The 26,693-nt window shown below is 35.7% G+C and overlaps 2 protein-coding genes across 5 annotated transcripts in view; one reads left to right on the top strand and one right to left on the bottom strand.

Annotated features, from left to right (window-relative positions):
* LOC129002109 (protein FAM135A) overlaps positions 1 to 8,057 on the top strand; it is a 117,589-nt gene extending 109,532 nt beyond the window's left edge. For all 4 annotated transcript variants that reach the window (XM_054429683.1, XM_054429681.1, XM_054429682.1 and 1 more), the window contains 5 exons: positions 1,734 to 1,898; positions 2,723 to 2,924; positions 3,179 to 3,428; positions 4,418 to 4,645; positions 5,201 to 8,057. In XM_054429683.1, coding sequence (XP_054285658.1) covers positions 1,734 to 1,898; positions 2,723 to 2,924; positions 3,179 to 3,428; positions 4,418 to 4,645; positions 5,201 to 5,406 — 1,051 coding nt within the window. In that variant the 3' untranslated portion in view covers positions 5,407 to 8,057. The remainder of the gene's footprint in view (positions 1 to 1,733; positions 1,899 to 2,722; positions 2,925 to 3,178; positions 3,429 to 4,417; positions 4,646 to 5,200) is intronic.
* A 4,792-nt stretch (positions 8,058 to 12,849) lies between these two features.
* LOC129002985 (transcription elongation factor, mitochondrial) lies at positions 12,850 to 21,883 on the bottom strand. The gene is made up of 6 exons (XM_054431149.1): positions 21,739 to 21,883; positions 20,406 to 20,527; positions 19,013 to 19,268; positions 16,422 to 16,577; positions 14,289 to 14,442; positions 12,850 to 13,380 (listed from the first exon to the last, which is right to left on the bottom strand). Exons 1-6 carry the CDS (start codon positions 21,802 to 21,804, stop codon positions 13,040 to 13,042), a joined length of 1,095 nt encoding a protein of 364 aa, XP_054287124.1. The 5' UTR covers positions 21,805 to 21,883; the 3' UTR covers positions 12,850 to 13,039.
* Between the last annotated feature and the right edge of the window lie 4,810 nt (positions 21,884 to 26,693).

Raw genomic sequence — 26,693 nt, 5'->3', positions numbered from 1 at the left:
TGAGTCAATGCTCAACAAACTATTCAATTCGGATCCACTATCTGAAGACATTGATGATGATGAGGTCATTAAACTTCAAGAAAATATCAATGATTTGTATTTGAAAATTCATAGCGTTTGCGCTGCACTCACTCCGGTTATTGAGCCTAAACTCGATCAGTCTCATTCGAGTAGCATAGGTTCAACCTCACATGACTCTGGAGGTTGTGGTGTTCGGTTACCGAGACTTACTCTCGGAACCTTTTCAGGTCAACCCGAAAAATGGGTTGCTTTCCATAACATTTTTGAAAACTCAGTGCACAAAAATAGTAGCATTACAGAGGTTGAAAAGTTCACTTATCTTTTGTCCTGTCTTAGCGGTGAGCCTTTAAACTTAGTCAAAAGTCTACCTATCACGACTGCCAACTACCATATTGCTTGGCAGCAACTCATGCAACGTTATAACAATTCTAGATTAGCCTACTCATCACAATTCATGTTAACAACATCTTGGATATGCCGCCAATGCATGGCTGTTCTGTTAAACAACTTAGATCATTTGCTTCAACATTTCAAGAAAATGTTAATGCGCTTCGTGCTCTGAATCATGACATATGTACGGAAAGCTTGTTTTTGACTCTGCATCTTTTGCGTAAATTCGACCATGATTTTAGAAAAAGGTTCGAGCATAGCCGAAATGAACCGCAACAGGTTCCTTCAATCAAGGAATTTCTGGATTTCATCGAAAAGGAATGTACTCAGCTGGAAGCAGCAAACTTGACCCAAACTTCAGTCAAAAGTGTTTCTGCATATCCCAAGCCTAATTCTAGGCTAAAACCGCCCACTTCCTATCAGGCAACTTCTTCACAGGCTAAAACTGTTCTATTCTCTGCAAACGTTCAGACTTGTAATCATTGCCGTAAAAATGGCCACTTGATATTTAAATGTGATGACTTCCTAGGCCTTACCCCTGAAAAACGATTGACTGCTGCTAGAAATAGCTCATTATGCAATAACTGTTTAAGTAAAGACCATAGCATAAGAAACTGTGCTTCAACACGTAATTGTAGAATTTGCAAGCGACGTCACAACAGTTTGTTACATTTGAGCTCACAAAACAATAATTCAAAACAGGACTGCGATAAGCAGGTTTCTGCAGGCAAAACACATAATCCTTCTCTGGAAAATTCTGATAAAGAGCCACAGACAGCTTTGGTCGGCTTGTCCCACGCCATTGGTAATGTTGTGCTGTTAGGTACTGCACTAGTTCATCTGAGCACTGGTAGTAAAACAATAGTAGCAAGAGCTGTATTGGATAGTGCTGCTCAGCAAACATTTATTACAGAAAATTGTGCTCGTAACCTAGGCCTAGCTTGCAAACTTACTGAAAATCGAAACATCGTTGGTATCTCGTCCACCATTGTTCCTTCTAAAGGCTTGGTACGTGTAAATATAAGCTCTATTAGTGGCCGAGTGCTTGCTAAGCACCATCCTGTGGTTATTCTGGATAACATAACAGGGGGAAATAAAACATTTCAGGGCGGTTAAAAACTAAAGATTTGACTTATGGGGATTTTCCCGGTTTTTTGGGCCAAGACATACAGGGTGTTAAAAAATGTAGGGACATAATTTACATAGTGATTCCTTGGGTCAAAATAAAGAGTAAAATAATCACAAGTGTAATTTCATTGGGTACATGTAATCAGTGTCTATTTTGGGTAATGTTCAGTCCTGATGTTGTGTGTTGTGTGAAGGTTCATCTGTGGTGGTCCCACCCCAGAGGAGGCGCCTTGCGAGTGTTACAACGAGGAGAACATGAGGCAACGACTCGTTACACCTCAGACTGACGACTCCGCCTCATTCCAGAAGTGCAAAGATGAGTTCAAGAGACAAATCAATTTCTCTGGCCTCATTTACAGGTGTGATTTGAAATTCGTATTCGGAATTGGCTGGTGATAGTCTGAAGAGGTTTTCTTGAAGCTTTCTTATTGTTCTTGTCATTTCAAAAATTAAAGTAGGAAAATTGGTTAGAAGAAAATGATTTTCTGCCTTTAGGTGTTGAGTAATTTATGTTGTTCTATTTTGCAGTTCTCTTGTGCTAGGCCTTACTCAAAGGCATTAAAACCCTTAACCTTAAACCTTTTGATAATTTTTTTGTTAACATAGGAATTACTCAAATTCAAATTATAATTAATTGATCTTTGTAAGTTAATAACCAAGAGTTTCAAAACCGTGTATGGTACAATCAACCTAAAATGTCTTAAAATGCTGTTGTTTGACATTTAAATTTTATCAATTTGTTGTCCCCCCACATGGTGCTATAAACCCCCAAATTTGTGTCAGGGAATGGCCTTGCTTTTGTGGCTTCAATGGAGTTTGTTTTATACAGTTTGGTAAGTTCAGACCATGTATATTCAGAGGAGCTCGGCAAAGGTGGTTTGGCAAGTCTACGTAAAGGTGGGCTTCCAGGAGTAACACATTATTTAGTTTTCTTTACCTAGTTTACTCCAAGATTTTGCAAGAAACGTTTATAAGAAAGAGAGTAAATAAGTACATTGAGCATAAGTATGTTTTTTTTTGTTTGAGGATGGGGATGTACCATAGGGAAAGAAGGCATAGGATTCAAGGACTTTTGTGAGGATAGCAGGCTTATCTCAATTTAAAATAGTTCACTTCGGCACAAAAACCACAAAATTACCATTGTATTAACTATTGTAGTTAAACTTGTACATTTGTTTTCCAGTGACTTCCCCACTCTGGCTTCCACGCTGCCTTACTTCCACATAAGCGACGAGTACCGCATCTTCTCACCCGAGGGGATGCATCTCGTAGTCTGCGTCCACGGACTGGACGGTAACTCTGCGGATCTGCGTCTGGTCAAGACATACTTGGAGCTGGGCCTGCCGGGGGCCAACCTGGAGTTCCTCATGTCAGAGAGGAACCAGGTGTGTAGGACAAGTTGTACAGTAGTTATCAGAGGAACTTGACAGATTGTAACTGTGTCAGCCTTCAAGTATACTAAAATATTTGTGTATTTGAGCTATTCATTATATCATTTCATGAAGGACTCAATTTTGCATATTTTAACCTGGTATGAATAAAGGATGAGTGAATAATGTGGTGAAATGCCTTCTGTAGCTTCTAGGAAAACTGCAACAAAATCACTCTTTTTACGACTAAATTCTCTACTGTTCCACAGGGTGATACGTTCTCAGATTTCGACACGATGACGGACCGACTGGTTGGAGAGATTCTGTACCATGTCGATGCGTGCGGTCTCAACCCCACCAAGATCAGCTTTGTGGGACATTCCTTAGGGAACATCATCATCCGGGCGGCCATCGCACGACCTCAGATGAAACACTTGCTGCCCAGACTGTACACATTCCTGTCACTGAGTGGTCCACACCTCGGCACTCTGTACAACAATAGTGGCCTGGTCAACATGGGTGGGTACAACCACTGACAAAAGTAGACATTAAAATATGAATATAATTGAATATGAGCCATTCAAATAGTGAGTTACTGTCAAAGTTCGCTTTTAACTGTTTTTTCTCTTATTTTTCGGATACTCGTGTGGAGGAAAAAGCAGCTTAGCTTAGGAATACATTACAGAGCTAAGAATTGATACTTATAGAGTCCTTGGAGGCTAGCGGCCATGTTGGATAATTTCAAACAGCTGCTGAAGAGTTATTTATTTATCGTCCAAAAATGTTTTTTTTAACACCAAAGTGATTATAATTCAAATATCTAGTATACTGTGGGATTAGAAATGTTCTTTGTAGTTTTAAATTGTTCTCCTAGGGACTCAATGGAAGCTTACGGCCATCTTGGATTTGCCCGCTATAAGAGCAATGTTAATTTCGTTAATATCAGGAAATGTTTCTACAGTGGAGTCCCGATAATCCGAACTTTGGTAATCCGAAAGTCCGTTTAATCCGAAACCAAAAAATATATTTTTTAATAAAAAAAAAAAATGTTTGAAAATTTTTTGAAATTTTTTTTGAAATTTTTTGAAGTTTTTTGGAAAGTTTTTGAATTTTTTTATTAAACTTTTGACACAGTTAGCTGTACCTCGTCAAAGTATTCTGTAGCGGCTGGGCGAGATAGACTTTTTTGTAGAGTATTTTAGTAAATTAATATTTCACCATTTTTGTTATTACCGTAACATTTTACATTTTCGTCCGCCAAATCACAAATGGATTTTACTAAGTGATAATGCTGCAGCCAATAAGTCTAGCCTTAAGTAATGTGAAAAACAATCCCGGGCTCGTGCCTGCGTCCGAAAAAAGTAGTAATAATAAGACAAAAAAATTTCAAAAAATAAAAAAAACAAAAAAAACGTTTAATCCGAAATATTCGGTAATCCGAAATGGGCCCGGTCCCAACCATTTCGGACTAACGGGACTCTACTCAGTAAAATAACATTTTTTTGCAGGAATGTGGTTTATGCAGAAGTGGAAGAAGTCAGGCTCTCTGCTACAGCTCGCCCTGAGAGACGCAGCAGACGTGAGGCAGACGTTCATGTACAAGCTGTCGCAACGTTGTCACTTGTCACACTTCCGACACGTGTTGTTGTGTGGCTCGTCACAGGACCGATACGTTCCTCTACACTCTGCACGCATCGAGCTCTGCAAAGCCGCAGTCAAAGATACTTGCAGCCTAGGTAACTATGTGTTTAAACTATTTGTGCTTAGTGATTGTAGATCCCTGCTTGGGGTAGTTTTCAGAATCTGGAACAATTTAATGTCTCTATAGCCTTTGTCAGGGCACTATTTTTGTCCTAGGACGCTAGGCACTAGCTCGGGATTGTTTTTCACATTACTTCAGGCTAGACCTAGGGGTTACGGCATTAAGATTGCGACACGATTTTGGTTAAGATATTTAACTTAAGGTTAAGATACTTAGGCTAAAGTTCTGAAATGCACCATTGTAACCTCCTAGCCAGCTGATAAAGAATCAAGTTTTACCCAGTACGACTTGGGCAGCGTCTAGGAACACGTTCATTGGCAACAAAACCATTATTCTTCAACTTTATAACATTAGTGGCATGCAGCTCTTTCATAGAGAATGGGCTTTGTTATTGGTTTCCCACTGAAATGGATAAGTGCACAATTTAAAAATTCAAACTGGAACTATCAGTAATGGGGAGTTGAAACAGAACCGAGGAGACATACTGAACAATTTCCCTGTACGTGCTTCACCAGCATGTATGTTGCAGGGGCAGCATACAGAGAGATGGTGCACAACATCCTGTACCCCATCATCAGCAAGCCGGAGGTGACGTTGGTGCGTTACGACGTACATCACGCTCTCCCTAACACAGCCAACTCCCTCATTGGCCGCGCCGCTCACATCGCTGTGCTCGACTCAGAACTCTTCATCGAGAAGTTCTTGGTCGTCACGGGGTTGAAATACTTCAGATAGACGTTTCCGGGGCTTCTGCCGTTCAAGTGTCTTCTATACAATCACACTCCCCATGTGTCTGTGTTTTTTTATATTAGTCGTAAGTACGAGACGAGAAGATTTCAAATGCCAAAGAGAAAAGACAGTTTTTATTTCGGTTTTAAGGTTTTTGATTCCGGTTTTACACTTTTGAGTACGTTAGAGCTTTGTTAGATATCCAAGATAGTTGTCTGTTTTATATGTAATGTTTTTATTTATATTTCACTCTGTTTTTACCAAAAAGACATTTAAAATATAGACCAAAAAGTAATTTTACGAATTTGTTACTATACTATTGTACATAAGACATGTTAAAAAGTAAAACTAAATAATCTTATCTCAAAACTAACCATTTAAAAGATTGCATACAATTGATGAAACAAAGGAAAAACAGTTGAGTCACATTCCCAAATTTTCAAAATTTTAATTTTAACCTAGTTTTAAATATTATTTCACATAGTAATTCAAATAAAATTACTGTTGAATGTTTGACATACTTAGTTAAAAACGAAAACTCCTCAACAAAACCTTATACATTTGTCGATTGCATTTAGAATTATTACTGCCAGTTTTCAGTTGGGCATTTATTTTGGATTGAATGAAAATTACTAAACCATAAACTATAATCACTTCCACAAGCATAACATGTGGTCTTTCTCTTTAGACGTTTTTTGTACAATATTTGTAGTTGATTCATCATTACTCCGGTTAAACCAATCACATTCTCATTAGTGTCGAGTCCGTTTAGTTTCGTAGGATATTCTGTTTTATCTTGCATGGTGCTGAAATGAATCGAGCATTTGTAAATAAATCACTTACAACGGTTGATTACTTGTTCAATGTCAGATTGTACAGTTTTATTGTAAGGAACACCAGATAGTGGATGAATGTTGTTCAATTACCTATATTTATTTTAACATTTCAAGATATATATTTGTTGTGAGGTAGTCATGAGAATGTACAAAACGTGCAAAGCCATCGAAGGCTCAAAGCATTATGTTGGTGCTGTCTTTGCTCTTACGAAGCGATACAAATAAAAGAAATAATTAACCAAATTGAATTTAATAAACAATTTCAAAAACCGTTGGTTATTTAAGCTTGGAGAGGCAATGGCCACATTTATATGAACAACATAAATTGATTTTGACCATCACACGGGATTTTCTTTATCCTACCACTGCATGGCAATTATCACATTTCCAAACCTGTAAAAAGTGAGCAAAATAGCTCATTTCCGCTCTGTTGCTCCCTAAATCAGCTGATTTTACAGTTGGCGTTCCTACACCAACCACTACTGCGGATCTGGTATTTTAACAACCGGTAAGCAAATAACATAACCTAAATACAACTAAAAGGTTCTGTGTGTTATGATAAGTTAATTATGGTGGTAGGAAAAATCTTGTGTGTATTATGAGCACAAACAGTCATTGTCACTCTCAAATCGTATGGCAACTACGTGCAATTCATCTTCATGCTGCTATTTACAGTTCCCGAATGGCAGTGACGTACTTTGCGCTTTTAATACACAAATAGCTATCTCAGGCTCGTAGTTAATGTGCGTATTGTTCATCAGAAACCAGTAAAAAAGACAAAAATGACAGAAGAGTAAACATAACCCTTTATTAATAACGTCATAAGAACAATACGTCTTCTCCTACGTCATATAATAAAACAATATAGTTTAACAAATTCTTGTATGTACAAATAAAAACCGAAAGCTTTCCAATTGTACTATTCAAAACTTTATCTAAACATTGGAACTGTTACATTTTTAATCAACCAACTAGCCTACAAAGTACAGTAAATCTTGTCCAAAATGTTATTGTCATACTATAAAGTATAGAGCAAAGACAGCACGTGGCGTGTAACCAAGTCAATTCCGATGCTCATAAAGTTAGAAGGACGTCAGTAATAACATGGTCATAGCAACGGATTCAGGTGCTGCTTTTGTTAAAATTCTCATTTCTAGAACACACGATCATCAACAGTTAAATCTTTAGAAATAACATTTTATTGAATTAAAACATTTTTTCGTTATAGTTAACATAAAAGACACACACACAGTTATTTTTAAACAGTTTTCAAAGACATTACAATATAAGTTTCAATTTTCTTATAACAAAAGCCAGCTCCTGATCCAAGACTTCATGTAAGAGTATATACTCCGTGTGCTGTGTTCATTAATAGATGTATTATAGATCGGCTTATCTGTATCAGCTGCACTTTCAAAATTTAGATTTTTTGTGAGTGACGATTGTTTGATGGATGTTCTAGCCATTAGGCATAAACGTGGACCAGGGAGGGGTACAAGGTAATCTTACACTACTAGAAACTATAGTCTGTATGATGTAACCTATGTCTTCTGACCATCCATCTACCTGGGTGGCCCGGACCTTAAACCATTAGCCTGTTCCCAGTTAGACCTTAGGTCAGAATACAGGTTACATCATACAGACTGTAACAAGTAACATGCACAGTTATTTTATTTCCATCTAAATTTCAAGTTCATACCCTTGAAATTTTTCTACGTGAGGCTAAAAGAACAATGACTTGTAAACTATATTAACGGTAATTGCATGTATAAAATTAGTTAACTTTATACGGAAGTGCAAACTGCATTTACTCATTCGTCTTTACTTTTTTTTTTTTTATTTATTTTAATATTCAGAAGCTACCATAAACATTTTGAAAATCTATTTAATTTAAACTGTTAATATGTCAACTGAAAAAGTTGAAGCCTTCATTGGTTCAACGGTCTTGTTTTAAGATTCATAACTTGCATTTGAATGCACAATAAAGTCAAATGACATCACAAAAAAAAACACTAATTTTCAAAAGTACATAATCAAATAACTTTGTAGTTCTATGGCTAAACACAAAAACTCATTAATGTAGGCGACAAAAAAACTGAACTTGTTTGTTCGACTATTTTAATTTGGAAGTGCAGGTGGTTAGATTAAGCTTTCACAATTATAGCTTAATGTTTATATCCCTCCAAGACATCTTGCTCATTCTGCCATTAACGGCACTTAACGATACTTAAATGTTAACGTTACGAGTCTCATTTGTTACCATTCAGTTCCTATTTCTGTTTACGTTGTAATGTTACTTGCACACCAAGTTCAAAGCTGGCTCTAAATGTTGACCATTACTGGTAAGTTATATGTAAGAGTTTGTTATATTTTAATGATAGTAAAGACATTAGTGAATAGATCATTATATCGATGCGATAGTTGCTAGGCCTAACACTTGCTGTTTTTATTTCAGATATATCTTCCTGTATTGTAGTTATCTTGTATTTAAGTAGTTAAATTTTAAGATTGGATTTTTATGACTGGTCATTTTAAAGTGCAACTTATATTGTTTCCCTTGCCTTTGACGAGAGTTTTGTCTGATCTACAAGTATTAAGTGTTTGTTTGTCTTATTTTTTAAGTAGAGCCAGCTTCTTTTTCGATTTGTATAGTCAATGAAATACACATTAGACATCACTATTATAGTTATAGTTTCAAGATTGTAAAAAGTTTTAAAACACCAACGGAATAAATAGTTTCCATTACTTGGTTTATGTTATATAGTAATAAAGCATTTTGTGTAGGAGTTTTGTTTAATAATTGTGATTTTTATTTTAAAACGAACTGAGAACAGGTTTATATTGTTATTTGAGGTATGCATAAGCTCTAAAAACTTTTACACTTTTCCTTATACCTAAAAGGTTATTTCATTTCCAGACCATTTCAGTATATACATTGAGTTTTCTTGCAATGTGTATTATTTTAATTCCACATATTAGATATTTTGATCAACAAAATTGTTCTTCAATTTTTTTTTGTATTAGAGTTTGATTATATTAGTTTGATAATTTATTGCAGGCCTAAATATATGTTTAATACAATATAATTTTGTAGGATGGATGGCACATAGCAAAAGTATCAAGTGCATAAAGATGTAGAGTTTAATTGATCAAAATTAACTTATCTTAATTCAAGCAAAATCAGAAAAAATTATATAACATTCGTTTGACTGTTATTGTGAGCTTATTTTTATTTAAGTTTATAGGACTTACAAAAAGAAATCAACCATGTTTTTATCAAGAAATTATTGTTGGATAAAAAGAAACTGTGCTTAATCATTTATGTATTTTTAATGCCAATATTTCAAACGTGAAATATTGTAACTTTTATTAGGTTTATTTATGTTTTTTTTTTATTCTTTATTGTATATTATTAAACCACTATGTTACCAAATTGTTTAGTTACCATTACAAATCTCAGCTCAAGAAATCAAACATGTTTAATGAAAGCATGATACTTTAAATTGTATATTTTACGTTTGTTTGTTTGAAATAAAAGTTTGTAATTGATAATTGTGTTGTTCATTACTAACTCTTTCTAGAATTTAACATTGGATATTGGTAGGTGTCAGTAAAAAAGCATTAATGATCTGAGTCAGTATATATATTACTTGTGTACACCAGGGGTGCCCACAGGGGGGTTTGATGTCGCAAAATGCGACATCAGAATTTTATTTGGGGGGGATTTTATGATTTTGGGGGGGGATTCAATCCAGTGGTTGGTTAAAAGCACATCAAAGATTAATCAGATAATTTTTACGACCTCCTTAATTTATTACTGGGTTATTATGCAATCAAAATCCCGTTTAACATTTTATCTTGATTAATAAATCATTTTATGATTGCTATTAAATATATAGATACTTTTATGTGGATTTCCACTTTCTGACTCGTATCATGTTTGACAGTGAGAACAACTCCATGCCAACTGCTGTCCAAGGATTATGGTTGCTTATTAAATTGTATCTGCAATTTGAGTTTGTTTTTACCTTTACATTATGAACTCATTCTCAAATAGTCTCATTGCCTTGAGAACCTATTGATGGTTTTTTAGGTTTGTTTATTATAATATATTCTTGATTCATAAAAAAAAACAGTATTGACAATCATTTTGCTATTTTTACAACATGAACAACAACATGAAAGCTTGTGATGATATTTTGGCTCTCCCAAATAAATATGCCTGGGTCATTTATTCATTGGAAGAAATTGACATAGTACTGTGACAATTTAATTAAGGTTTTTGATAGGCTATGTGTTTACGTTAACTTCAAGAACTGAAACACATGATTCTGGATTGATTAAATTGTATTTGATTGTCTTTTCTTGAATCTAGAAAGAGCTTCAAACAAATTTTACTAGTCTTAGAATAGATTTATAATTATTTTTTTACGCCACAATACACTATTTTGACGAACTTCCCATACAAGGATTTAGTCCAGAAAACAGCTGTTTGTCCTTAATCAAATGGGGTTTCATACAGTACTACTGTACTGTAATGAGTTTTACGCCACACTACATTATTTTGATGAACTTTCCACGCAAGGATTTAGTCCAGAAAACAGCTGTTTGCCGCCAGCTTATTCAAATGGGGTTTCATTGCGTAATACTGTTCTGCAATGAGTTTTACCGGACACCAATCAGCTGATTATACTGTATTTTCGTGGCAATTAGTGGTTATAAACAAAAACATAACCTCTCTCAGAGGTTATGACTAGTGTTTATTAGTCCTTTAGTTGGTGGATTTGTATAGTTGTGGAAATATATAAGGATTTGTACGGATTTAGTAGTATGCCGTAAACTATCGTACGTAACTCGTCCAAAATGTGTGTACCGGACTCGTATGGTAATCCCGTACTCGACTTCGTCTCGCACGGGAACGACCACACTCGTCCGGTAAACACTTATTTTCAGGACTAGTAACGTAATATACTATTGCCGGACACCAATCAGCTGATTATACTGTATTTGGGTGGCAATGAGTGGTTATAACAAAAACGAGAGGTTATGACTAGTGATTTTTAGTCCTTTAGTTGGTGATAATATTGGGATTTGAACGGATTTAGTAGTATGGCGTAAACTATCATACGTCACTCGTCCAAAATGTGTTGGCCGGACTCGTATAAAAAAAACCACTACTCGACTTCGTCTCGCACGGGATTCAGGACTAGCAACGTAATATACTATTTTACCACACTATGATGTTTTTAACTGTTTTACATATAGGCACATTAATTGATGGTTGAAAGTTACGTTGTGCAGGCCATGCCAGCTGTCATCGTCATTCGGGGATCGAGCAGGTTTTTACATCCCTAGGGCCGCAAAATCAGCTGACCGCTTTAAATACACAATCACTATCAATAGCATTGCAATAGAGTTGTTTTATTGTCACCGCTGCCTAGCAACTATTTATTATTATTTTTGCTGATTCCTCGAATTATTTATCCACATGACCTTAAAGTTGTAGTTGTGTTGACTATATCAGTGTGCAGTGCATTATCATTGAGGTGAATTAGTGGTAAATAATAGGGTATAGTGTGGGGTGGTGAATAATAGCGTTCGTACCACGGACTGAAATGGTTTTGCAGTTCTTGATCGTTTTAAGTCCTCGACCTCGTATCGAACTTAAAAACTACCTCGAACCAGCAAAACCTCATTTTGGCCCTAGGCACGAAATATACTACCTATTAAGTTTAGGCCTAGTAATATTTTTGAGACTGAATATTTTACACTTATTTAAAAAGGACCAAACTCAGAAGTGGATTATAAAGGGCAATTTAGAAAATATCTCAAGCTTTTTGACATAACTTCAAGTACTTTCTCCCCTACAATTTAATATGGTAAAAGAGTTGTTTATGTAAAAACCCTGATCCCAAAAAAGTGGTTTTCGAAGTGATGTGTGTGTCTGTCTGTATGTGTGTATGTATGGTATAGAGCTACAGTATTTTAGGTACTAATCCATGGTCTCTCCAGATGGTTTTTTTTTCATTTTGGATTTTTAATAGTGATATTCCATAAAACCCTATAAAATAATGGATGAATAAAATTTTCTCAGAATTGGCCTGGACGATTTTGAATTAAAATTAACATGTTATACTATTTGACTATGACAAAAATTGTGTAGGCCTAAACCCTCTATGCCGTAAAAATTATGGTTCAAAAGTTATTGCAACTTTTGTGATTTTCCCTTTTAAAACCTACCTATTAACTCATGGAAAATCGGATTAAAAAAAACTACATGGCCAATTTTGATTCAAATTGTGTGCATGTCAAAAATCCAACACATTTAAATTAAAACTAAACTAACAAATAGTTTGCTACTACAGTTTTAAAAGAAAATCATCCATTTATATTGGGTTAAAAGTTTGATTCAAACGCTTAAATTCCCATAAATTTAAAGAAGTGTCGGGGGCACCCTTCCATCCCCGCATTTTAAACATAATTTTGGGTTAGCCCCCAGACCTTCTGGCATGGGTTAAACAACGATTTTTGGGGGGGATTTTGCGACGTGAGCTTTGGGGGGGATGGGCACCCCTGGTGTACACTGTACAATAGGCCCAGTAGAAATAGTTTCTACACTGTCCTGAAAGCTCACACAAAGTATATCAAATACCTTCATGCCATAAGCATAAGGTTTAAACTTGAAAGGTAAAACTGGAGCGACACCAACACTAGTCCTTCTTAAGCCTTACGCTGGTCCAGCCAATCTGTCTTCCAAAGGGATGCTTATTTAACTCGACTCGGGAGTTCACCCTCTTTAGTCATTATTCTTTATTCTCCTTCTTTTTTATCGGCTTTGAAATCATACTAAGACCAGTTGGGTTTTTGAACATGATAAGTTCGGCAAAACTAACGACCAGCAACAAGGATTGGCACATACTGTCTCTCATGGAACCGTTGTAACTCAAGAACTTGTCGGAAGTTCCATTGACAAAACTGATCTGCCTAAATCGTTCATCAGCTTCTCCAGCAATCATGTTCAAAACAATGTCTTCAGCACTAACTCTCTCGGAGCCGATCACTTTGCTGAACAATCTAAACGGTGTGTACGATCTCAGGAAATACACTCGGTTGGGCATTGCTGTGTTCGGCTCTTTTCCTGAATCTGAAATCGTAAAAATATTTACTTTAAAGTAACACTTTCCATCACTATCAAAAGAATAAGTAGGCCTAACAGTTGAAAAATCTCTAGTAAGAATTAAATCTCAGTTACCCACCTTACTTCAAAAGTTCTTGATTTGCAACATTAAAGTGGATTTTTTTCCAATATGTTGCACATTGAAAAAACAATTAACGAAATAGGAGGAAAAATCTTGACTAACGAACCTATTTGGATGTTATTTGAAGGTATCTTATCTTACTAATATTATAAATCTGAAAGTTTGTGAGTTTGTGTGTATGTTTGTGTGTATGTTTGTGTGTGTGTTTGTTGCTCAATCACGCATAAACTACTGGACGGATTGGGCTTAAATTTGGCATGATGATAGCTCACATTCCCGATTAACATTAAAGCATATTCTTATCTCAAAAACCCTTTCGGGCTCCGCCCCAGTGGCTCTGTAGTTCCCCATGTTAATCTTATGATTTTTCATATTTAAAAGGAATTAATGAATCTTAACAGCTGTTTCAATTAAATTAGTTGGTTCTGTTCTATGATGTGCAATAGCATAAAAGTTACAAGGATTACCAACAGGGTGCAGCACTATTAATTTTTTTTAAATTTATGACAACAGCTAATTTCCAACCAAAAGGTGAGTGAGCGTAGCGCGCAGCGAACGAGCTCCAACCTAAAGGTGAGTGAGCGTAGCGAACGAACTTCAACCAGGACGTGAATGAGCCATGCGAATACTTATGAAGTTAAACGGGGCGAAGCCCACGGGTACAGCTAGTTTGTACATAATAAGATACATACACATAAAAAGTACAATATTTTGAAATAATATAACCACTCGGAATTTATAGGTATTAAAAATCAATGTATTTTTAGACAAGTATGTAATTAGTTTTACTTACCGATAAGATTAAAGACAGAACAAATAGCTGTAGTAAGCATGGCCTCTTGTATGTGGAATTTCATTGGCTTTTTCACATTAGCAACATTACTCCAGTTGCTGTTTTCTAAGACGTAAAGATCTCCATCAGGGATGTCCCCACGAATATCCATCACCTGAACAATTAACATCACACTGTTAATTTTAACAGAGTTGGTAAATGTAAAATGTAATCCAAATCTGATAAGTTTGTCGTGTTTTATTAAATTTTTTTTTAGCTAATACAGTAAAGCTTCAATCTTCTTGATCGCCAACAAACAGTATCAGAATCTCCTCAAAAGAGAAAAAAAAACACAATAAAAATGCCAGTACAAATATTTTTTAGGAGTTTGCCCTAATCCATTACATATATTATCAATCCATGCCAATTGCGCAGATCATGCTGAAAGTCTAATTTTATATTGTACGGGGTGGTGCAAAAAAAAGGAAACGCAAACGCTATTTCATGTAAGACAACATTGAACGGGTGTTCTGAGACATTTCCGCCCAGCAATGCTCTGAGATGGCCAGCAAGATCATGGACCGAATGGAATATGTTTTGTTTTTTTTTACTAACGAAGGACGACACGTAAAACATATTTTTGTTTAGTTAAGTATTTGCAAGCTTTGTTTTAGTAAACTATTAACCATTTATTTTTTGGGTTTCTTTTGTACCACCCTGTACCAATTGGCAAAACAGTGTTAATGTCACAATAATGATGCTATTGTTTCTAATTAGACATACAGGGTTATTACAAATGATGTTCCTGATTTTGATTATAAATATTACTGGGTCAATTTGTTTCAAGACTATTTTAGTTGGTACCATTGGAAAGAAAAACTCACAAAGTTTCATTTACATTGGTTTGGGTGCATATCAGCTGTTTGTCAAGTCAATTGTTGTAAGTGTTGTGTAATGGCTGAATTTGAAGGCAGGACAGCTTTTTGCCAGTTGGAATATTACATTAACCAATCTGTTATTAGTGTGCAACGACACTTTAGAACCAGGTTTAACGATGATCCCCCTAGTAACCACTATATTGGCAAGTGATACTTGAAATTTAAGAGAAATGGCTGCATTTGAATGTTACTTGTAGTAGGGCTGAACTTAACAATGTGCTGCCTGAGATATGAAACGAGCTCGGTGGTCCGAATAATGACACACCCCTGAACTGCAAGACAAGATCTCCGGACATCACCCCCTGATTTTTTTCTTGTGGGGATACATCAAAGATAAGGCGTACACATCACCATTATCAGATAGCATACTTGAGATCCAGCAACGGATTACCGATGCTATCGAAACAATAGACCTGGACACACTTTTCAAGGTCTAGCAAGAGCTTGACTACATTATTGACATCTGTCGTACCACAAGGGGTTCCCGTATCAAGCATTTACAGTTCTGTGTGTCTGTGTCGAAACTTTTTGAGTTTTTCAAAAATTGTAACCATTTTAATTATTTGCATAACAAATAAAACTATATTTTATGTATGTATGAAATCATGAACATCATTTGTAATAACCCTGTATTTTTTCATCAGTACCAAGAATTGTTAGGAAAGGTACTCGAAAGACTTTTTTGCATACACAAAATCTCATGGGAGTGCCGGGGTAGTCTGTGTACACTTGCAGTCACATAGGAACTTTGGGAGCCAGTCTTAGTCACATAGGATATCAGTGGGCCAGCCTTGGTACACTTTTTTGGTCACATAGGAGCTCTTTGAGCCAGTGCTCTAACACTTGCAGTTTCATTGATGGCCTACAGGCAGTTTTGGTTCACTTGTGGTCTAATGGCGGGCAAATCTTGTAAAAATTCCAGTCAGTCACAAATGAACTCCAGAGGGTACGCTTGCAGTTTATGCGATGGATTTCTATTGAGGTATGAAAGATTATAAAATAAGCTTAAAGTGACCCAGTAAGAACAAGCGACAATAGTCATTAAATAAAAAACTACCTAAAAAACTAAACTTAAGCTAAGTATATGCTAGATTTATGTAATGTGGTAAATTTTGTTTTTTTATTTTGCATGAGATTATGCATGAATGTGCTACAATTTACGAAGTGTTAATCTTTTCACCAGAACTATCGTTGATGGTCCTTACAATTTACTAACCAAGTCGTAGATGGAGTGAACGTCATATTTCTTCTCAGCCCACTCAGAGATGTCCACAAGGTCCCATGAGTCTAGCTGACCATCGCCAACCCTCAGCCGAGCCCAGCTGATGGTGCTGATGCCTAACTTGATACTGACCACACTGTCCACACCAACCTGTGACATTTAAGATTGATGAGGAACAAAGGACATTGCAGTTTTGCGTGTGGACCAGGGCCGTCCGAAGGGGGGGGGGGGCAAGCTGCCCCAGGCGCCGTGGTTGAGGAGGTGCCGCGCAGCAGCTATTTGTATTAACATAGTATTAAAATATGCGAATGCGACTATTACTGCTGGGGGGAGGGGGCGCCATGACCTTGTTTGCTCCGGGCCCCACCAACCCTAGGGACGGCCCTGCTGTGGACAGATAAGGATGACAAGTACAATAGCCTCAGTGTAAACTAATAACACCTAGTCGTTACTCACCAACTTATTGGATAACCAATTTAGTGTTTCTGTTGTGTGATACGTATTAATAATTGTTTAGGCAACAGTTAAACCTCTGGATATCTATCAGCAGGGGTGCCCAGAGGGGGGGTACTGTGGCGCGTTTGCGCCACAGGAATTTTTGGGGGGGACTTTTTTGAGGGGATTTTGGGGGGGGATGTTTTTTGCTAGCTGTCATAATGAATGACAAATTTTGTATAAGCAGCCCGAAAAAGTGTTTCTAAGTAGCTCACTATCAACACCAACAACATTTTGCCATTCGTAATTAAGATTTGCTTCTAAGAATGGTAAAAACGCACCTTGTCAGACAATCCTTAATATACCAGTGTCAGTGTCGAATTTTATTTGCTACATATGTTTTGGTGGTTCTTTACCTCCACCACACAAAACACGAATCGATTACAGATAGGCCTATCAATTCACGCGTATATATTGCCGTCGTCAGAACTGGAAGTAAACTGAATCAGGTTCAGGTTATGACGGACAGACGTGGTCTCTGGATTGTCGTCTGCATTGTCACCAGCTGATATAGGACTATTGTAGACTGAGAAGAGTGTTAAAAGTATAATGGGATTCATAATTAATTGAGTGTTTTCACTCAAAAATTTTGCGCTGTCCCTAGTTTTATGTATTTATATATTTCAAACTCCTCAAAGTATTTAATAAATTTCCTTTCGTGCAGTACTGTAGAATTTCGAGACCATAATTTATATCCAGCAGATAAATTGGTTATTATTGTCAATAATTTTAAATGGAAAACTCAATTATGAATCCCATTACATTTTCAACACTCTCCTCCGTCACTACAACTAGTCCAATATCAGCTTTTGATAACACAGACGACAATCCAGAGACCACGTCTTTCCGTCATAACCTGATTCAGTTTACTTCCAGTCCTGCCCGCGGCAATATACTCACGTGAATTGATAGGCCTATCTGTTATCGTTTCGTGTTTTGTGTATAAACAGATTGTCTGACAAGATGCGTTTCTACCATTATTAGTCATAAAAGGCAATCCTGGGGCTATCAAAATTAATTAAAGATTACTTCGTCACAAAAACCTGGGTATTTTGCCTGGCGATTTTTGTAGAGTTAAAATCGAGTTTTTGGAGTGTGTTGTTTGGAGTGGCGGTGTTTGTTGAGCCAGGGAGTGGCGAGCAACAAGTCTGTCTTATTTCGTGACTGCCTATAATTTTGAAAAAAAAAAAAATTTTTTGCCAAAGTATTATTAATGCATTTTTAAAGCGGTTTGATTTCTTAAAATTCTTCTCTGAGATTCTTTCTCTGTAAAATTTAACGCCACCTAATATACTGTACAGTTACAATACTGTGTTGGAGTAGAGTAATTCACCTAGTATATTGTTGTACGTTTTGAAGACGTTGTCTATTGCAATACTGAACACATGTTAGCTGACAATAGAGATTCTGAAATGTAAATTGAAACACTTCTAATTCGTCCATTAGTTAGATATACCTAATGAAGTATTGTTAAATGTTGTTCGTTTCCTATTAAACATTTAATTTTTATTATCAGCAAGTTTGTTTTTCTTTACCTCAAGTTTACTAAATACTAAATTGGAATGCTCGTTTTATGAGGTAAAGGGAAAATTGTCAGATAAATTGGTGGGGGGAGGGTAGGTTTAAATAGACGGCAGCATAAATTGGGGGGGGGGAGAACTACTCCTTTGGCTTGGGGGGGGGGTTGCGCCTCTGGGTTTGGGGGGGATGGGCACCTCTGTCTATCAGTATCTTTGTGAAAAATACAACTCAACTATATGAGCGTGGAATGCACATATTATTTTAACTATTTCACAGAAACATCATCATCGTCTTCTAAGATCGCATCAAAATCTTCCATGGTCTTGTTGACTCAATAATTGTCTCCCAGGGTCTAAAAATCATCATTGTTCAGCGCAATAGCAGTGAAAGCAATTCTTCAATTGTGAAATCATCACAGACTCATTCTGCGTTAGTGAAATCTAGGCTCGACTTGGGCCTACTTTCAATAAAATATTCCAAATTTCAACAAATCCAATTAACCAATAATTTTTTACAATCCGAATGTGATACGGTCCAAATCTACTTGGATAATTAGAGTTGTACTTTACCTGTGATATAAATGAAGGAGTAACTAAACCAGCTGGCAGCCTGAGTTTCTGAATTTGTTTGCTAGAGTCTTCGGATCTGTCTTTTCCTTCTTCTGACACATCAGTGGTTGAATCCCTGAGTATACTGTCACAAATCTTGTGCAGCAGCTTTGGGCCGAGACCACTGACATTCAACAAGGCTTCTAGGTTTGTCGGTACTGGGGTCCCTTCAAACAAAGGCTTGAGACTTTGTAATCTCTTCTCGTTTAAATACGTCCTAGCATAAACAGAATTATCATAGGTGGTTTGCATTAAGTAAATGAAAAATGTAAACAACTAATTTAATTTTGATAGGTCATTTTATAGGTAGTCCTAAAAACCCTGTAAATAGGCCTAGGCTATTTAAAATTGCTATAGTGTGATTGTTGACGGAAAGCGGCTGGCTGAAGGGTCGACCCTACTCACACACACGCAGGCCTCACACACACAGACGCAAGGGATTAGGACGGACGTGGGACGGACCATTGTCCTGCCGCGCGAGTCATCGCTGGCTCACGGAAATTAAACTATCATTTTTTTTTATTTTACGTTTGTTATAAAATCTGGAACCGCTTTTGACTTCAGCTCAAAATGCTTAGTAAAATGATACCAAACAATATATATTTTGCTTACAAAGTGTAAAAGCTACGAATATTTTAACACGTTTTAATTAGCTAGCTACTTGTCATAATCATATCGTGTTTGGACTCATTTTTCATTGAATTAAACGACAAATTTATTAACACTAACCATTTTACTGTATATCTAACATCAAATGAATTGCTATTTTGATGTATGTTTTATTTCTACTTAGTGAATAGGGATCGGGGCTTTCAGGCAATTAGGACGGTGGTGAGTGTGCGTGCGTGAGTCGGGTCCCTCGCAGGTAGGGCTGAGCTCCAGCCGCACTCCGGTAAAAATCAGACTATAGTAATAAAACTGATCAATGCCATTGAAATCTGTTTTTACTGTACTAAGCATAAAGTCATCCATGGCGTTATTGACAAGAAGCATATACATTTAAATTTTAAACCAAACTATAATTGTACATAGATTTTAAAAAAAGGAAAGCAGGTTTAGAGCTGTTAACCTCCAATTTATAGAAAAGTGTGTCATATGTAAGTTTTTAAGTTTTAAGTTATTTAATTTATAGGCCTACATAATTATTCACATTGTTTATGTTGTGTATTAATTTTTTATATTTGCCCGCTTTCTTAAGGAATCTTTAAATGTGTTCATTTTTTTATTGATAACCTATTGTATATTTAGTTTACAGTATAAAGATTACATTATTAGTCAGATTATTTTTGTAAATTTACTGTTTAAAATGGTGAATGCTAATGGAGATAATAATACATTTTCAAACCGTACATACCTGGTGATATTATTTATAACACAGTTATGCAGAGTGTTTATTATTGTAAGTTGTTGCTGAGCTGTATACATTTGAAGGTTTACGTTGCTATTAATTTTGCTTGAGGCTAGCCTTCTTTGAGCCTGAAAACAAATTTCATATTTTATGCCTTGGCCTGGATTTATAAATTATTATCAGTAGGCCCTACCTAGGTAGGCTATATAAAATGAATATAGTTTCTTCTTCGTAATCAGGAAAGGATTTACAATCAAAATAATAATAATATGTTGTAACGAATAAACCCTCTATAGGCCTATATCATAGATGAATGGGGAAAGAGAGTTCATTGTAATTTTGTCCAATAGTAAAAGTATATGGAATGCATTTCTTCATCCTTTTTACCTTGATGTCTTAAGTTAACTAAACTTAATTAGGCCTAGTTGTTGTCTATAAGATGATTAATAGTCAACTCACAAGATAAATAATACAAGACATGGGTTTGAAGCGCTCCCTGAAAAGTTTGAAAGCTTACAAAAAAATCAGACAAGTCATAATGACAAAGAACAGCTCCAAATTAATTAGTGGCAATAATGCTGTACAGTGGACATCAGAGTACGGTAGCATAGATACCTGGGGTGTCACCTGATAAAGGCACATGTTCACGATTGATTTATTAGTAAGTAGGCCAAGTGAAGTTATTGGTAGATTCACATCAATGGACAGCGTAGTATTTGACACAAAACTAGCATCGTAATTGGCCTAAGAAATAAATACAGTAAGTTTTTTGTTGGGTAGACTAGGTGACTGCAGTTTACAATTGATTGAGTAAATTAAACAAGTCCAAATACAAAGAAACGTAGGCTTACTGTATATTCATGGGCTGCACTTTAGTTTACGTCCTACACTCATTCCAATGAAAAATATTGATATATAGGCCTATAGATTAATCGATATATCGATTACTTCATTCAGTTAGTTAGGTTAGGTTAACCTAACTAGATAAAACATTTGTCTCACCTATATGTATTTTACCATGTAAAATTCTTGACTTGTCCTATTGCATTATCATCTGTATGCTTAAAGGAATAAATATATATTGTCTATTGTCTATTGTCTAACTAACCAAACTTGATATACCGAATGAAATAATCGATATAGGAATATTTATTCGCATGAGTGTAGGACGTAAACTAAAGTGCAGCCAAAAAGATTGCAAAATGGCCTGCCCAATCAAGTCCACAATCGGTAAAACCTACATAATAGTTAAATTTCTAGAAACAGAACAAACAGGTTAGTAGGCCTAAGTTATTATTAGGCCTATTCTAAAGAAAATCATTGGGGAATTGAAACTTACAAATTTTAAAACTTTTATTCTCGAGTTCCATTTGCTCAGTTTTTCCAAATTATTAAATATTATCATATCTATCGTAGGTTTATACAAAATTAGTTAATTAATTGTTAGATCAACTTATTAGTGACAGAAAACTTCGTCTGTATAAATAAATAAATTCAAAAATAAAACCACATAACCTAAAATTCAAAACAATGTTTTTTTTAATTTTTCTCGTCTCAGCCTTTGATAACGTTAGCAAATAACGTTTAGCTTCCATGTAGCTCTAACTAAACCCATCGTGCACAACATTAGTTCTATATGAGGACATGTGCATATATTGAACGATGTAACAGTCATAGCACGGCTTGAATAATCAAATATTCTATTTACTTAAGTTTTTGTATTCCTTAGGATTGTAAACGTAAATAAATATAACTTATTTTACGTTTAAATTATTGCGCTAGACTTCACACTTCACTGTGTTCTTCAAGGTTGGTTGTAATACCCTTTTACCTTCGATGTCTTCACCTCAATCCGTAGATCCCTATGAAATGTCATTAGTTTACAAACAAACTATAGTTGGTTGTAATAATTTTTCAAACCATTTTAAAATATCCTATAAATAAATACAACGAGGCACCCAGGCGTGAAAGGGTGAAATTGGTGAGTGGTGACAGGTTGTAAATCAACTTTAAAATTACTGCTGAGTTAAAACTTACTCTCCCGGACAATTACTGTAATCCATTATTACTTATTAGCATAGACTAACCAACGTATGTTTTATCTATGTTATTAGGCATCAACTGTTATACATCACATCTAAAATAATTTATCAATTTGGCACCACTGTCTGGTGCTCCATTTTTAACCCTCTAATTAATTGTCTGGGATGCCAAACTGGTATATAGTACTCGACTTCAAACTGATAATCGATGGTTCGATTCCAAGCGAAATCTTTACTGGACCCAAATGCCATTTACCACTGGGCTTTCTGGCATTCTAATAAGTGTTATATCCAGTAAAAAAGAAAAGGTCGGCGTTACACAGTAACAAGACCAGGGGTTGGACCTTCCCTTACAAAAAAGGTCAAATGCCAAGGGCATAGATACACCCAAATAAATCAACTTACTTGTGTTCACAATGTTTCACACATACATGTGCCGTGCTATTTCCCATACACATTGCTTTTCATAGATCGCTTCCAAAAAAATAATCACTAAAATACACTTACATATATATGAACTAGTCGAGCAAATATTCCTCTATGCAAGGTTCTGCTAAGTGGCTAAAACCACGTCGAGTTGGTTTGGAACAGCTGATTTCATTGTCTAACTTTATTTTGTTCCTCGACCTCGATAGGGCTAAAACATCTATCTCTATTTAATATTAGAGATCGATGGACTAAAACCACAATGTGTTCACTTTCAATATAATTTTATCGCATACTTCTATCTAAAGTATCTAGTAATGAAATGTGCTAAAAACTAGTTTCTAAAACAATATTTTTATGAATTTTTGTTCATGATTATAATTACATGTTATTCATCTTGTTGATTTTTCAGAATTATACAGGGTTAGTAAAAAGTGTGGAGACCCCCTGTTATTTTTTTAACGGCCCATACTAGAAAAACTAAACTCGGCACACCATTATGGCATGTTATGAAGTACTTTTTGGGCATAACTGCCACTTGGTGTTCACCCCAAAATGGGGGATTTTGGGGGAAACTAAAAAATTTCAAATACAAAAACCCATCGAGTGACCCCTCATTTTGAAGGTCCTGGTAAAAGAAAACCAACAACGCAAACTAGAGGTCTTTATCTCAATCCAGTAAAAAACACCAAGTGGCAGTTATGCCCAAAAAGTACTTCATAACATGCCATAAAGGTGTGCCGAGTTTAGTTTTTCTAGTATGGGCCGTTAAAAAAATAACAGGGGGTCTCCACACTTTTTACTAACCCTGTATAAAAAACATCTGATTTACCTGATGTGCTGTAGCAGTACAATACCATATGTTCACTCTAAACTCATTAATTTTGCGATTTTATCCATCACATGATGCCCATGTGTGAAACTGGTCGAACACAAAACTAAGATAGTATCACGATTACTATTTCTAGTAATCGTGGATAGTATAATTTCACGAATCGTCCTGAAATTGACCCATTTCGGGACACGTTAATTGGTTCATATACCGATACCCATGTCCTATGTGATCAGTGGTTGCTATATATTGTGCCTATGATGCTGCAATGGTATGGTGGATTATTGAAATGCACCATGGCCTTCTCTAGTACACAGCATTCTCTAGTATTTTATTAGAGGTGGCTATGAATGTACTCGTGAAGGGGACTACGTCGTGTGGTTTGATGGCGCCCCTTCACCCGCGCCCGGGCGAGTTTTTGTTGGACACCCCTTCTTTCTTCTCCCCGAATTGTAACCGTAATAGTTCCTTACCTACCAAACATGGTCTGGGTAGCATTATTGATGAGCAATATCAACTTTCTTTTTAGTCAGGGTAATTTATAAAATACCCAATGATCAAGAATGCTGGTCTACATTAGAACCATTTGAACAGCCTACCTCAGTGAGGTTTTATTCGTATTTGTGTATACAGTCATTTAACTTGGGAAAATTATTATTTTGGGATAACTGATTAACTTATAAGTAACAAATGTAAATTTATCTGTGTTCAGTAAACAATTAAGTGTTAAGTTGTATAAAATATGTTATAAAATACGCTTTTTGTTGAAATCATCAAAAATCTCATTTTTCCTACAGTTACCTAACAATGTACATGTTCCCTCATTGATTTGAGAAAGCAAAGTGGCCAATTCGCTCATCAGTGAGACAATATTAACATTGTCTCACTCTAATTACTTTGTCTCACTCCAGATTTGCAACGTGAGGGCACGAAATAGTGAGCGCATAACATGCAGGCAACGTCGTATGCGCGCGAAATACGTTGGCAGCACTGGCTGCAAATCAGCTGGTCAGCTGTTGTACTGTTGTATTTGTCACTTCACATTAAATGTTATAATAAAAGTTCACTTCTGTGTAAAAATAGGTTATGTTTCTTCACAAATTTATTTGTTTTATGGTAGGTAACTGTAGGAAAAGTATAATGTGCAACTCGAGTTCAAAGTACAATTGCCTCACTCGAGAAACCATTCCTCACTCGCCTACGGCTCGTGAGTAAGGATTTCTCTCGAGTGAGTCAATTGCTCACTTTTCTCACTAGTTGCACAAATAACTATTTCCTGATTGTATTGTTTATTTCGTCTGCTGTTTCCTCCCATGGGATGCAAAAGATGATCGCCAATGTGACAGTGTGACAGCGACAACCCTGAGCTGAGCTTGATATGTACTACCTCAGAGTAAATACTTACAATTTATGTATTATCATTTACTATACTCCAGCTCTCTGTAGAGGTGTATAGTAAATTGTATTATTTATGTATTTTTGCTCTAAAATACTATTTAGACTACCACCAGTGTTAAGTGTGGTCAGACGAGTAGACTTGTAGCTTTTAGGATATGTAGCATGGAGATGGGTGGGGGGTAGTAAAATAAAAATACATATTGTGATACTGCATAACAAACTAGTACACATGTTGTGGGATTTACATAGTTATTTCTATCCTCATAGTAAATAATCAGACGAAGTCGAGGACACCAGCAGTATCCTCCCTTTGCCAACGACATATCCGCAAAATTCGACTTAGAAAATAGTTCCGATAAAAATACACTATCACAATGTTACTAATCATTATTTGAATTAATTTGTTCGTATGGCCCTTTTACCTGTACATTGTATAATTGACAATAATAAATGTCGTTATCAATAGTTTTTACATAATAAATGAAAACATAATTCGGTAATTTAATTTCTTGTTACATTGGTAGAGTGATTACACCCTACTTTCTTTTCCAAACGACAATAGCATATAAATAGATAATAAGTCGCCAACAGCTGTTTGTTTGCTAAAGAAAGCAAAAATAGAAGCAATTTCGAGAGCTAACTTATAAAACAGTATGCAAAATTAATGTATTTTGAGATGGTTAACTAATGGTATGGTGCAAAAGGCAAAAAATATAAGTTAAACGGGTTAACTTATATTTTTTAAACGTAATACAAGAGTAATAATATTAACCTTGCTAATTTTCCAACCTCGGTTCCCTTTGTAGATACAGTAGTTTAAAAAATCTCAGTCGTTAAGCGTTTATAGGCGCTGTTATTTCACCATTATCATAGACTAGGCAACGTGTATGTTTTATCTACGCTATATTATATTGGAAATTATAGTTCTTGTAATTAAATTAATATTTAAAATCAAATAAGTATTATTAGTAGTTTATCAGTTATTCAGTTATTATTAATTTTATGGGTATACAATTCTGTTCAAATTAAAATTGGATACAGTAAATGTTTAAATTGCTAAGTGAGTTTATATGATTAAGTTTTGATATCACTGTTCAAGTAAAATGCATAATTTGTTACCGGTGTAAAAATTTTGAAATTCGGCAACTTCTCACTACTCAATTTCAAATAACCCGAGTGCAGTAATTATTATTGTACCTAAAGTATATATAGGTTATATATATAACTTGGTAACATAGCTTCTGAAGGCATCTCAAACCATTCTACTCTCAACCTTCGCCCTATTGCACCTTCTAGAAGATACTACCACCATCTCAATTTATTATTAATAATCGAACGGGTTTCGGGTTGATTTGGAGTGTAAAGCATGGTGATGCGTTTTTTAAGTATAAATTTAATGCAAACATCACTAATTCAAAGAATATTACAGAAACAATACCGTAATCACCGCAAACTGCAAACCACGAACCAAAATACAGAAATGACACACAAGCGTTCATATTTTATCTTTAATTGTTGTGATAAATATTTCCTGATATAAATCGTCAGTTACCTTCAAGCCTTCTTGAGCTGGTACCATAGTAGTGGAATCTTGAA

The sequence above is a fragment of the Macrosteles quadrilineatus genome, unplaced genomic scaffold (genome assembly GCF_028750875.1).
Source record: "Macrosteles quadrilineatus isolate MER2022 unplaced genomic scaffold, UCM_ALF_1.0 Scaffold_9__3_contigs__length_116548681, whole genome shotgun sequence".
NCBI classification, from domain to species: domain Eukaryota; kingdom Metazoa; phylum Arthropoda; class Insecta; order Hemiptera; family Cicadellidae; genus Macrosteles; species Macrosteles quadrilineatus.
Note: the sequence above shows the minus strand (reverse complement) of the source record. Positions and strands in the feature narration are given on the sequence as shown.